A 12,719-nucleotide genomic window follows, 5' to 3' on the forward strand; every position below is an offset into this window, starting at 1 on the left:
TTTATAAGAGTTGCTGTAGTTGTGGTGTCTCTTCACAGCAATAAAACCATGACCTCCAGTGGATGGTGAAAAAATGGATAGTAATGGAATCTGCATAGGCTATGTTTTACCCATACATACATACATACATACATACATAATACATACATACATAGTTAGTGTCTATTTTGTATCAATTCATTCCCAGCATCCCATCCAGCTTTAAGAAAAATAAGTTTCCTTGAACATCAGCACTGAAATAGAACCGCAGTTGACCTGAAGACTGGGAAGACCATGATGGAATACCATGACACATTCCACACAGGTCAGGGTGTAGAGTGAGCTTTTATCTGTTCTTGTCAGAACAGTATACAGTTTAAATTATGTATTGTTTATTTCTAGAACTTTCCCCTTGATATTTTGGACTGTGGCTGACTATAGGTACTGAAATCACAAAAACCAAAATGGCAATTAAGAAGATATTGTTTTTGGCCTATAAGATACATTTTATTTTCAATCTCATTGAATGAATTTTGCAATTTGGAATAAAATATATTTAAATTACAAATCCTAAATCAGTATTTTTTTTCTCCTGTGGCAGACTGTTCAATAAACACCCCACTGTGTTTACATGGTGGAAATTCTTGGAGAACACTCAGAGACGTTCATAAATTTGGAATTGATCCTGTCTAAAGGAAATGTAGGGAAAAAGAGTGGAGCAGAGACTGAAAAAAAGGCCATTCAGAGACCACTCCACCTAGGGATCCATCCCATCTGCAGACAACAAACCCAGACACTATTGCTGATGCCAAGAAGCACTTTGCAGACAGGAGCCTGCTATAGCTGTCCCCTGAGAGTCTCTGCCAGCATGGGGACCCCAATGGAAGAGTGAGGGGAAGGACTGAAGGAGCTGAAGAAGATTGCAACCCCATAGGAGGAACAAATATCAACTAACCAGACTCCCCATAGCTCTTAGGGACTAAACCACCATCAAGAGTACACATGAGGGACCTATGGCTCCAGCTGCCTATGTAGCAGAGGATTGCCTCATCTAGCATCAATGGGAGGGGATGCCCTTGGTCATGTGGAGGCTCTATGCCCCAGGGGGATGCTAAGGCAGTGAGGTGGGAGTGGGTGGGGGAGCACCTTTAGAGAGGCAGGGGAAGAGGGATGGGATAGGGAGTATGTGGAGAGGTAACTAGGAAGGGGGACATTTGAAATGTAAATAAATGAAATAACCAACAAAAAGAATTTTAATATTTTGTTGAACATGATCTCTGGCATTTAAAAATTAAATCCATGGGGCCAAGGATATAACGTAGTGACAGAATGTTTATCTAGTATGATCCCTGGATTTGACCTTTAGCACCAAACATATAAATAAATTAAACAATTAGTATTTAATTTCTGTAAGTGTTTTCTTATGTATCAAAGCTGCTGGAAAGCTGCGGAAGTTCCTTCAGAAGTGTTTTACATCAATGAAACACTTATCTAGGGTCATGGTGGGAAGAGGGGGAATCATCTTTCCCTGGCCACTGGGAATAGATGGGAGAGCATTCCATGGGTACACAGGAGCGTCTGGAGTGACTTCTGGAGTGACCCCTGGGGGGAGCGTCCACACAAAGTCCAGGAGGACACAGAGGATGAAAAAGATGAGAACAGTGAGACTATCCAGCAACAACCTTTGAGTAGAACGATGATCTTTTCAGGTTTGAAGAGGAACTCTCAGCAATGGGACCAAACCTAGTCATTCCTTCAGAGCACTGGAGGTTGCAACAGAAGTACACTTAGCGAAAGAGGAAGAAAATCATCCCAGGTGCTGCCTTTTTAGATCCACAAAGTACATAAGCCAATTGTAGGTCAGCTCTGTTGGTATCCGTGCTCACTTGGGGGATCGTCATCCTTAGGGAGTTTCTTTATGGCTTGTTTCGACGCCCATTGGTTGTTCTTAGAACTTGACAGAACTAGAATTTCCAAGTTATTGATATTCGTGGGGACCCCAAACAAGGGTTGTCAGCTGTTAATATTGGCGGTTAATATTGTCAACTTGACAAGATCTGGAATCTGACGATATAAGCCTCTTTGAATATGTATGAGGGATTCTCTGTATTAGGTTCACTTAGGTGGGTAGATTCACTGGAAATGTGGGCGGCACCATCCCCTTGGCTGGGGTAGTATGGTGAATACAAAGGAGAGTGATCTGAACACCAGGTTTCATTGTTCCTTACTTCTTGATTGAAGACGCAATGTGTCCAGTAGCTCCTCTGTCCTGCAGTCATGTCTTCCCTCTTGTAATGGAATGTATCCCTTCAAACTGTGAGCTAAGATATTAAGTTCCTCCATTGAGTTGCTTCTTGTTAGATATTTTGTCATAGCATCAAGAAAGTAACTAATACAGCTGCCATGGCCATATATGGAGTGCTTGCAGTTCGTTGGGCAGTTAGCCTGAGGCTGAAGTTTGGTTGTGGTTTTGGAATCTCTACTGATAGAGTGTGCCTGTGTGTGGCAAAGCACGTCTGGCTGCCCATCTTAAGATCCTGCCCATTTGTGACTGGAGTTGACGTAATTGGGTTAGAATGTTGTTGACACGTTGCTCGGCTCTTGTGGGTGTGGCTCATCAAGGCTTTGGATGGTAGCAAGGTTCTGAACTTCCTTTTGGCACTTAGCTGAGCAGAGAATGTATATGCTTCTCATTAGGAAGACCCCCGCAATGACAGTGAAGTAACTCCCATAAACTAAAAACTGGAAGAAAACAAACAATTAGCCATTTATAAAATCTGACCACGTATGTCATTGGTAATATATAACAGTCTTTCTTGTTTGATTGGACTATGGGGTAATTGAGATCCTGAACTTACCATGGGTCATTCTGACTAGAGACTACCTTCTAATATTTCAGATAAATCAAGGTGAAGAATGTAAACATGTGGAGTAGTGACTAAAGGTCTGGCTTAGCAGCAGAATGCTTAGCTTCCAATTCTAGCTATTTCAGCAATGGTAGAGAGAAACCCCAGGAGATCTCAGGGCTCTGTCCACATGTCTTTGTTTGAAGACTGGTCCAGTGTTATGTACCAGTATCTAATAATGACTTTTAAATGCAGAGTTTACTTCTTACCCACCTTCTTCAAGTAGATACGAATCTAGTTGCTGTATATTTAGTTGGTGTTATAAATAAGGGCTGTATACTTAAAATTGTTTATAATTGAAGAATTTCTAAACAGCCTTTGACATTGTTAATTGTAAGATTAAGCCATGTTGGAGGCAACCTGGTTATTCTATATTCCTAGCTACTATGTCAATAGTAGTATAAACTAGGTTAACATACTAATAGGTAGCAGAGTTAATTATTACCTATATAGAGTTAGTATATAGCTATCTATACAGAGTTAGTGCATACCTATTATGTACACACAGTTACTATAACACAGTAAGAGTTAACAGAACTTCTGCAGCTTACCTGAGTAGTGACTGGCAGTTGGAGCCCTCTTTGATCTGCCACAATCATAGTCATGATGGTCTGAATCACCAAGGCGATAAAGGTGTCTATGCCGAACACCAGGGCATAACGTTCTAAGCTCAGGTTAACTGCAATCTGAAAGCTGTCATTAAATGTTGAGTTAGCATTCAACCATAGCATACTTAAAGTTCTTATCTAAAGGATAGGAACTGAAACTGGGCAAGGTCGTGAGTTCCTATAATACCTATAATACTAGCATTCAGGAGGCAGGAGGGATTCAAGACCATTCTTAGCCACATAGCAAATTCAAGGTCATCTTGGGTTGTGCCTGAGACCAAACAAGAAACCAGAACAAAACAAAAGAGTCGAAAACAGTGTTGTTAAGGCATGTCCTACTTAACTTTTACCCAGTGCAGACAAATAAGTAGAGCAAAGAAAAAGAGGTAAATATTTCTAAATGCTGGATTCAAGGCACTGTGATAAAATCCCTCCTGTACAATCTAGTACTTTCCAGAAATTAAACTTAAATGTTAACATCTCATAACTTGAGAATATTGGATGTAAGTTGCTTTCACACATGTTTGCAATGAAGTTTTATAAAGCCACAAACATCATTCAATCTGAAGACTTTTAAAAATATATTCAGTTGGCTCTCTTTCTGCCTCCATCTTGGTTCTGTGTTCTCCGCACAAAATGCCCAGTGAAGCCACAGAAACCGTCCCTGCTACAGAGTAGGGGTTGCCACAGCCTCAGGCTGAGACAGGGTCGGAAACAGAGTCTGACAGTGATGAATCAGTGCCAGAGCTCGAGGAACAAGATTCCACACAAACAGCCACAGGAAAGCCACAGACAGCCACAGGACAAGCCCAGCTGGCAGCCGCAGCTGAGATTGACGAAGAACCTGTTAGTAAAGCCAAGCAGAGTGGGAGCGAGAAGGCAAGGAAGGCTATGTACAAACTGGGTCTTCGACAGGTCACAGGAGCTATGAGAGTCACTATCCGAAAATCTAAAAATATCCTCTTTGTCATCACAAAACCAGATGTCTACAGGAGCCCAGCTTCAGATACCTACACAGTGTTTGGGGAAGCCAAGATTGAAGATTTGTCTCAGCAAGCGCAGTTAGCAGCTGCTGAGAAATTTCAAAGTTCAAGGTGAAGCTGTTTCAAACATTCAGGAAAACACTCAGACTCCAACCGTCCAAGAGGAGAGTGAAGAGGAAGAGGTTGATGAAACGGGTATGGAAGTTAAGGACATAGAGTTGGTCATGTCACAAGCAAACATATCAAGAGCAAAGGCTGTCAGAGCCCTGAAAAACAACAGTAATGAGATTGCAAATGCTATTATGGAATTAACAATGTAACTATTTGACAGAAAGGACCCCCCCTCCCCTTTCTGCCCTTTTTGGTGTTTGAAAAGTGGTACTACAGCTTGGTTTAAAATTTGTACTGTTTCTACCATTAATAAAGTTGTGGCTTCTTGTTGGATGGAATATATATATATATATATATATATATATATATATATATACATACATGCATATATACATACATACATATATAATTGTTGATGTCCTACAGTCAGAAGATGCAGACCATGGTTGTTTGTGCAAATGACTGAATCTATAATTAGTTTTTAACTACAGAGATTTCAAAGTCTGACTATATTTCTTAGAATGACAATAAAAAGCTTTGGATTTTGAATGCTTTTTTTAAATGCAAAGGAATAATAATAGTTCTACCTTTCAATTCTCATTATAAAAAATGAAACTAGACATTTAAGTTTGATTCATTAAACCAGGATATTTCAGTAAAAATCTTAGCTTTCTGTGATGGTTGATTTCAATTACCCATTTGATACAATTTAGAATCACCTGGGAATAGAGTCTTAAAGAGGGTCTATCTAGATTAGGTTAGCCTGTGAACATGTATATGGGGGCCTGTCTGGATTAATGTGAGTGGCACCATTCCCTAGGAAGGGGAGCTGAACAGAGGAGAAACCTATTTGAGATAGAGAAGCAAGAACACATTAGTTTTCTCTGCTCTTGACCATGGCTATGTGACTTTACCCCCAAAAAGTTGAACTATAACTTGGAATTATAAACCAAATTAATAATTTTCTAACTTCTGATGCTTTTTGCCAAAGTATCTGTCACAGCAACAGAAATGAAACCAGAATATTTGCTAACTAGTGACATCTGCATTTTCTCATGATCTTTGCCTTGGGACTTATATTTTATTGTTTACCAAACATTTTTCACAAGTTAAAAATAAAACTTGAGGGACTGGAAAGATGACATATGGGTTAAGAGCACTGGCTGCTCTATCCAAGTATCAGGATTTGATTCCCAGTACCCACATGGCTGCTCATAACCCAGTAACCCCAGTTTCAGAGCATCTCAATGAGATCTTCTGACCTCTTCAAGTACTGCATACAAGCAGGCAAAAACACTCATATATGTAAGGTTAAAACAAGATCTTAAGAGGCTGGAGAGATGGCTCAGTGGTTAAGAACATTGACTTCTCTTATAGAGGTCCTGAGTTCAATTCCCAGCAACCACATGGTGGCTCACAACCATCTGTAATGGGATCCAATGCCCTCTTTTGGTGTGTCTGAAGACAGCTACAGAGTACTCATATACATAAAGAAATTTTAAAAGTATAAAATAAAATCTTAAAAAAAAGAAACTCGATAAAGCTAGTCAGTCTTTCTCAGATGTAGCATGAAAGTAAAATGCACATCTTTTATCTCCTTTTGGCTAATAACAAAGGACACTAGCTATACTCTTCTTTTCACTTTCTCTGAGACAAGATGCATGTGGCCCAGGCTGGCTTCAAGCTTGCTATTTCGCCAAGGATAGTCTTGAACTTCTCATCCTTCTTCCTTTACCTCCCACGATCTGAATTATAGGAATGTTCTATCATGTTGGTGTACAGAGTGCTGGGAATCATGCACAAGGCCAAGCATGTTACCAACTGAGCCTCACAGCCTGTTCCCTAAGACAGTTCCTTGTAGTCAGTTTTAACTCTGTGTGTGTGTGTGTGTGTGTGTGCCACATGCTTTTAAGTAATTTCTTTCTTAAATAACAAAGCAAAACAAAACAAATTTCTTAAAAAGCAGATATAAGTATTAAAGGGAACTCTGACTTTCAGAGACCTTATCTTAAAAATTATTCAAAAGGACACAGTCCCAACTACAGGTGAAGCTGGAGTTTTCTTATAATCTTTGCTTCCTTCCCCCTCCCCACTGGTCCAACTTTTTATAACTTTCCTGAGAACGTTTTGTTCCCAGAAAAGTATGTGCTTAGACATCTTATGCGACTAAATGAGGCTACAGGTAAAATCTAAACCTATGCATTTGAAATTAAAGAACACTGGACCTTATTATGAAGAAAAAAATCATTGGAAGTAAGAAGAAATCAAAAGGAGATCATGGACCCTTGTTTTTTGGTTCCTATGGCATCCAGATTTCTTCCTTTGATGACTCAACTCTATTCAGCGAAAGGAGAAGATGGCTTCACTGAATTCCACTCAATATGTAGTTAACATTTAACACTGCAATGGACTAAAATCCTTCTGAAGTTCCCAGAGAGTCTTTTGGAATCCACAAGGAGTAGGGAGGAATGGTAGGTATACTTACACTGCGATGGTTATAAGAAACGAATAGCTAGACTTGACCAGTAGATACCCAGCATAGCACACCCAGATGCTGCGTGTGTAATTCATGAGAAACAGAGATCCTGCGATGACAGCTGAGAAGACAGCCAGACCCAGCTCTCCAAGAAGATCCCAGTTGACCTTCAGATAGCCCACTGAGAATGAAGCCAAAGCTCCTGAAAACAGACAAAGGGGAAGAATCAACCTATTGACTTTGCAGGAAGGAAATACCAACGCTCCAAGCAAGCAGACAGAACTCAGATTTCAAGCAATTCTAAAGACGAATATACCATTACACACACACACACACACACACACACACACACACACACACACACACACACACGATCCACTTAAATGGAGATTTTTTCTAAAAGTACTCCCCCACCCCAAGTTTTCTTTTTTTCTTCTTCTCATTTCTTATTTGTTTTCAACCCAGTTTGCTATTATACTTTTAATTAGCATTAACTACATATCAGGCAAAAGGGATAGAAAGAGCCTAAACACAGCAGTGTGGGGTGAACACAGTATCCCAGTCGTTTAAATAACATACAGGATAGCATGTAAATGCCTTGGAAGTAAAGTTGCTCTGTTGTTTTAGATTGTATGTTTTGGAGCAATGGGTATCCCAATTACCTCCCTCCCTCCCTCTCTCCCTCCCTTCCTTCCTTCCCTTATTCTTATCCTTCCTAGATCTAGGGGACCTTGGAGATCTCCTTAACTCCTGGGCTCCTGATCTTCTGCTACAGCTGACCTGATTTCCTTGAGGGTTTGGAAAAAAGGATCTGTACTGATGTATATAGTTTGAAAAGTATTACCATTTAGCAACCAGGGTTTTCTTTAACTGAACAAAGGGCTCAAATTATTGACACCTGGTCAGTTATTTTCTGGTAGGTTATCTGTGATAGAACTGTCTCTAAAAATAGCTCTCCCCAAGAATTTCAGCCATAAGTGCAATAATTTCAGAGATCCAATGATTCTGCCTCAGCCTTGGCTTTCAGGGGCTAGCTGAAGCCTTCCAAGATGGAAACAAAAACACAGAGGCTACGTGCATTTCTGAAGCTTTCTGTAGAGGAAGGTGTGGAAAAATATCCCACTTCCTAAAACACATCTTCAAAGTCTTGGGTAACATTTCCATTTATGACTACATAAATATTTATTTCACAGTGTGCTTCAAAGGCAAATTTCTTTTTGATATTAGAATCCTGAGAGTAACACCATGGAATTATGTAATTTCTAAAATGTGAAAATGGTTGGTATGCAGCCTGGAGTTGTGAAAGTCCCTAGGAAGACTCTCTGGGTAAGAGTCTGGAAACCTCCATGTATTTTCTAGAGTTAAAAATAAAAATTCTGCACTTTCTCTTTCCTTTCTATGTTAGAAACAGTCTTGACTCTAGTAGCTCAGGAAATAAGGGCACAAAAGTCAACCAGTGAGGCTGTGTGAAATTCAAGGCATCTGCACGGAGAAGGGAAGCAGTTGTGTGCAGTGGATGCCTATGGAATGTGAAGAAAGGCTTTGCTGTTCTAGGGCAGATAGAGGATCTGTGTCTGCAATACACTGAATCCAAAACACTGAATGAAACATCAAACAACTAGGAAGGGAACGGAAGGGAAGGACACAGAGGCACAGGGGGAAATGTGCCCAGCACACTTGTACACAAGCTTAAAAAGACTAAAATAACCCAGCAATGCTGGTACATGCTTTTAATACTAGCACTTGGGAGGCAGAGGGATCTCAGGGTTCAAGGCCAGCCTGGTCTACAGAGTGAGTGCCAGGGTAGCCAAAGTTAAGTTGTGAAACCCTGTTTCAAAAAACAAAAACAAAAACAAAAACAAAAAAGGGCTGGGTTAATTTAGTGAGTGGAGTCCTTGCCTTGCAAGCATGAAGATCTGAGTTTAAGTCCCTGCACCTACATAAGAAGCTGGGCATGGTAATATATTGTATTCCCAGTAATGGGGCAAGTAGATCTATAGAAGAAACTGGCCAGACAGTTTGGTCTATTTGGTGAGATACAGGCCAATGGGAAACCTTGCTTTAAAAAAGGAAAAGAAAAAAAATGGATGGACCTAAAGGACAATACTTAAAGCTGTCCTTTGGCCTTCACGTGTACCTGCATGTGCAGACATGCATATAGACACATACACACACACACACACAAGAAAAAGATAAAAAAAAATTGAATGTATATTGATGCCACTCATCTTTAAACTAACAATAAAACAAATTATCAAACTTTAAAACGTGAACATAATACTGAAAGAACAGGGCACATTATTAACACTTATTTTAGTGAGATGGGATCTTACACTAGTGGTTCTAAGCTTTATTCTTGAGTTATTTGTAACTGTAATGTATAGTATAAAAATCACTGTACTCTATTTTTCCAGTGCCTTCTATTCTTGAGTGGGAAGATGGCTCAGTAGGTAAGAGGTCTTGTTATGGAAGCTTGATGACCTGAGTTCAAATCCCCAGAGAAACTGTAAACCATTGGCTGTGCTTATGCATACCTGTAAGCCCAGTGCTGAAGAGAGTGGGGACAGGAGGATCACTGGGGCTTGCTGGCCACTAGCCTAGCTCTGGGCTCAGTGAGAAACCATGTTTTAGGGGACACTTAACACCCTCCTCTGGCCTCTGCAAACACAGCCATGTACACATATGTATGGATACCCCCTCCCTCAACTAAAATCAAATCAATCTAATTTCTGGTTATAGCTGATTAACTACCATGAAGAAGTTTAGCCTCTGGAGCATCTGGAGAGAGAGAGACAGAGACAGAGAGAGAGAGACAGAGACAGACAGAGAGAGAGACAGAGAGACAGAGACAGACAGACAGACAGACACACACACACACACACACACANAGAGAGAGAGAGAGAGAGAGAGAGAGANAGAGAGAGAGAGAGAGAGAGATGTACACTTACCTCCAAATGTTGCTATGGCCTCTACTGCTCCATTATAGATGGAAGAATCTTGGGAGGGTGCCTTGTGTTCCCATAGGACTTGAACATAGTTCAAGATTTGGTTATAACCTGCTGTGGCAAAAGCCCACCAGAGGGACCAGTAAACAAGGTGCTTAGAGGAGTAGCACTCCTTCAGATCCTGGAACCAATGCGCAAAGTGTCTCAAAGCTGAATTTTCTGGATCCAGGTTGCTCATCTCTCTGTCCTCTAAATTCTTTGAATTGGCAAACAATTCTGAGTGAGTTCTCTTGTTCTGGGCTTCCCTGAGCACAGTACATTGTTCCAGTGGCTTTGGACAATCGTCTCTATCAGACTTTGTATGGAAAAACATGCTCTTCTTAGGCATTGGTAGAAAAAGTGAGAAAAAGAAAGCCACAGAGACACAGGCCAAGGATATATAAAAAAGGCTAGAGTATGGCAGGTTCGTCAGGGATACCAGGAGCTGGGCTAACACTGAGCCTGCTGTGTAGGCCACCAGTGTGATACTCCGACAGTAGCTGCTCACTTTCTGATAGTGTTCTGGGCTGACCATGCTGTATATGTAGGCAAAGTAGGCTATCTCTGTGGCCGAGACAACCCCAAAAAAGAACTCGGCTGTTTGCATGAGCATCACACCTTGGCCAAACAAGAGAAACAGGTAGCTAGTGGCAAAGGCCACAACGTGTAGCATGATGACTGGTTTGTAGCGCAGGTAGTCGGTGAGGACAAACACGGGTGGCAGCGTTGCCAGGTAAGAATATGTCCAAACAGGAAGGATCTCATTTGTCATCTATGAATTTGATAAGTAAGTATGGTCAGAAGCACAACACATTTCAAAAGGACAAATGGTAACTGATTTGTATCTCAAAGTCATATCTAACCAGACATTCTTCACGTTATGGGGAAAAATAGAAAAACTGATCTATAGGTAAATCACTAAGAAAAACTAGTGTCTTTGTTAAATGAAAACAACAAAAATAAGCCACCATGGAGTTGTTGGGGAGGGACAGAAAAAGGAAAGAAACCAAAACTCCAAGCAACTTACATACGTAGGTATATCTCAGGAGAGTTCTAGAGAGATAATATGTCCTCTGGACTGTATAACAAAGTTAAGCAACATGTAATGGTTGACTAAATTAGTGAAAAAATTTTCAAAATAAGTTTAAACTTAAATACTCTGAACTTCTGAGATTTTCAAGTTTTTAAAAAATCCCAACTTAGCAAGCTGGAGAGATGGCTCAACAGTTAAGAACACTGTATGTTCTTCCAGAGGACACAAGTTCAGTTCCCAACACCCACATGGCAGATCACAACTCTCTGTAACTCCAGTTCTAGGGGATCCAATACTGTCATACAGACATACATGCAGGCAAAATACCAATGCACATGAATTAATAAATGAATACATTGAAAAAAAAATCCCAAACTACTCTTACAAAGATGATCAGCATTAAGTATAGGGCTCTCAATGTAAAGAGTAGAACATGTCTCTTTACTTGCTCCATCACTGCCTCCCACCTGTCTGAAATCTGGGTATACACAAACATACACAAACACACACACACACATACACTCACACACACTCACACACACTTATAGAGTGAATGGTTTTGTCAAATTAGCTTGGGCTCACAAGCTCCTCTAACCCTATCCAGGGCTATAAGATGTCACTGCTAGGTTGAGTTCAATGTGGGTCACATCACTCTTTCATGGCAAACACATGGACACTCAAGTTTCATAGGTAGATTTTTGTTTTGTTTTTGTTTTTGGATTTTGGTTTTGGTTCTGGTTTTTTCGAGAGAGGGTTTCTCTTTTAGCCCTGGCTGTCCTGGAACTCACTCTGTAGACCAGGCTATCCTCGAACTCAGAAATCCGCCTACCTCTGCCTCCCAAGTGCTGGGATTAAAGGTGTGCACCACCACGCCCGGCTAGTTTCATAGGTAGAAAGGACTCAAAAGATTGTGAATGATGGGTAAGATTCAGAGTCTTGGATTACTGAACTCTCCCTCATTGACATGTGGGCCCACCAATGTCACAGGAGGGCCCACAACTAACCTATGGTTCTGAAGGAGGGTTTACTCACTGTCCATAGTGTATACAGGCACAAACCTGGTGGGCATGTTGAGTTCATTCTGCCCCATCTCTGACCTTTGTCTTAAATGTGACAGGCTTCAGTCCAAGAAACTCTGAAGCCATTGAGGTTTGCTTGGCTTCTGTCTTTGCCAATTAACTATTGATAATCTAGCACCACTTAGTTTTCAAGTGATACTACCTTCAGTATGACAAAATCATTGTTGTGGTTGGACATAGTCAACCAGTTCAGGGTGATTTTTTTAGTTGGGTTAGTGCATTTTCCTCTTGTCTCTTTTTAGACAGAGGAAAAGACAGGAAGGGAGGGGATGCATTCCTGACAAAACTGAACAGGCTATGGAGACCAGACTGGCCTCAATGTCACAGAAATCCATCTGCCTCCTGAGTGCTGGGATTAAAGACATGTGTTGCCATGCCCAGTAAGAAGTATCTTTTTAATATTTTTATTACATATTTTCCTCAGATACATTTCCAATGCTATCCCAAAAGTCCCCCATAGCGACCCCCACTTCCCTACCCACCCATTCCCATTCTTTTGGCCCTGGCATTCCCCTATATTGGGGCATATAAAGTTTGCAAGTCCAATGGGCCTCTCTTTC

General features: G+C 40.8%; 1 protein-coding gene and 1 pseudogene across 6 annotated transcripts in view; one reads left to right on the forward strand and one right to left on the reverse strand.

Moving 5' to 3' along the window:
- Positions 1-1,305: 1,305 nt before the first annotated feature.
- Positions 1,306-12,719, reverse strand: part of Slc19a3 (solute carrier family 19 member 3) — a 24,874-nt gene continuing 13,460 nt past the window's right edge. For all 6 annotated transcript variants that reach the window (XM_029481359.1, XM_021167002.2, XM_029481290.1 and 3 more), the window contains 4 exons: positions 10,012-10,819; positions 7,073-7,265; positions 3,437-3,578; positions 1,306-2,721 (listed from right to left, as the gene is read on the reverse strand). In XM_029481359.1, coding sequence (XP_029337219.1) covers positions 2,551-2,721; positions 3,437-3,578; positions 7,073-7,265; positions 10,012-10,819 — 1,314 coding nt within the window. In that variant the 3' untranslated portion in view covers positions 1,306-2,550. The remainder of the gene's footprint in view (positions 2,722-3,436; positions 3,579-7,072; positions 7,266-10,011; positions 10,820-12,719) is intronic.
- Positions 4,130-4,796, forward strand: LOC110297917 (annotated as a pseudogene).

The sequence above is a fragment of the Mus caroli genome, chromosome 1 (assembly GCF_900094665.2).
Source record: "Mus caroli chromosome 1, CAROLI_EIJ_v1.1, whole genome shotgun sequence".
NCBI classification, from domain to species: Eukaryota; Metazoa; Chordata; class Mammalia; order Rodentia; family Muridae; genus Mus; species Mus caroli.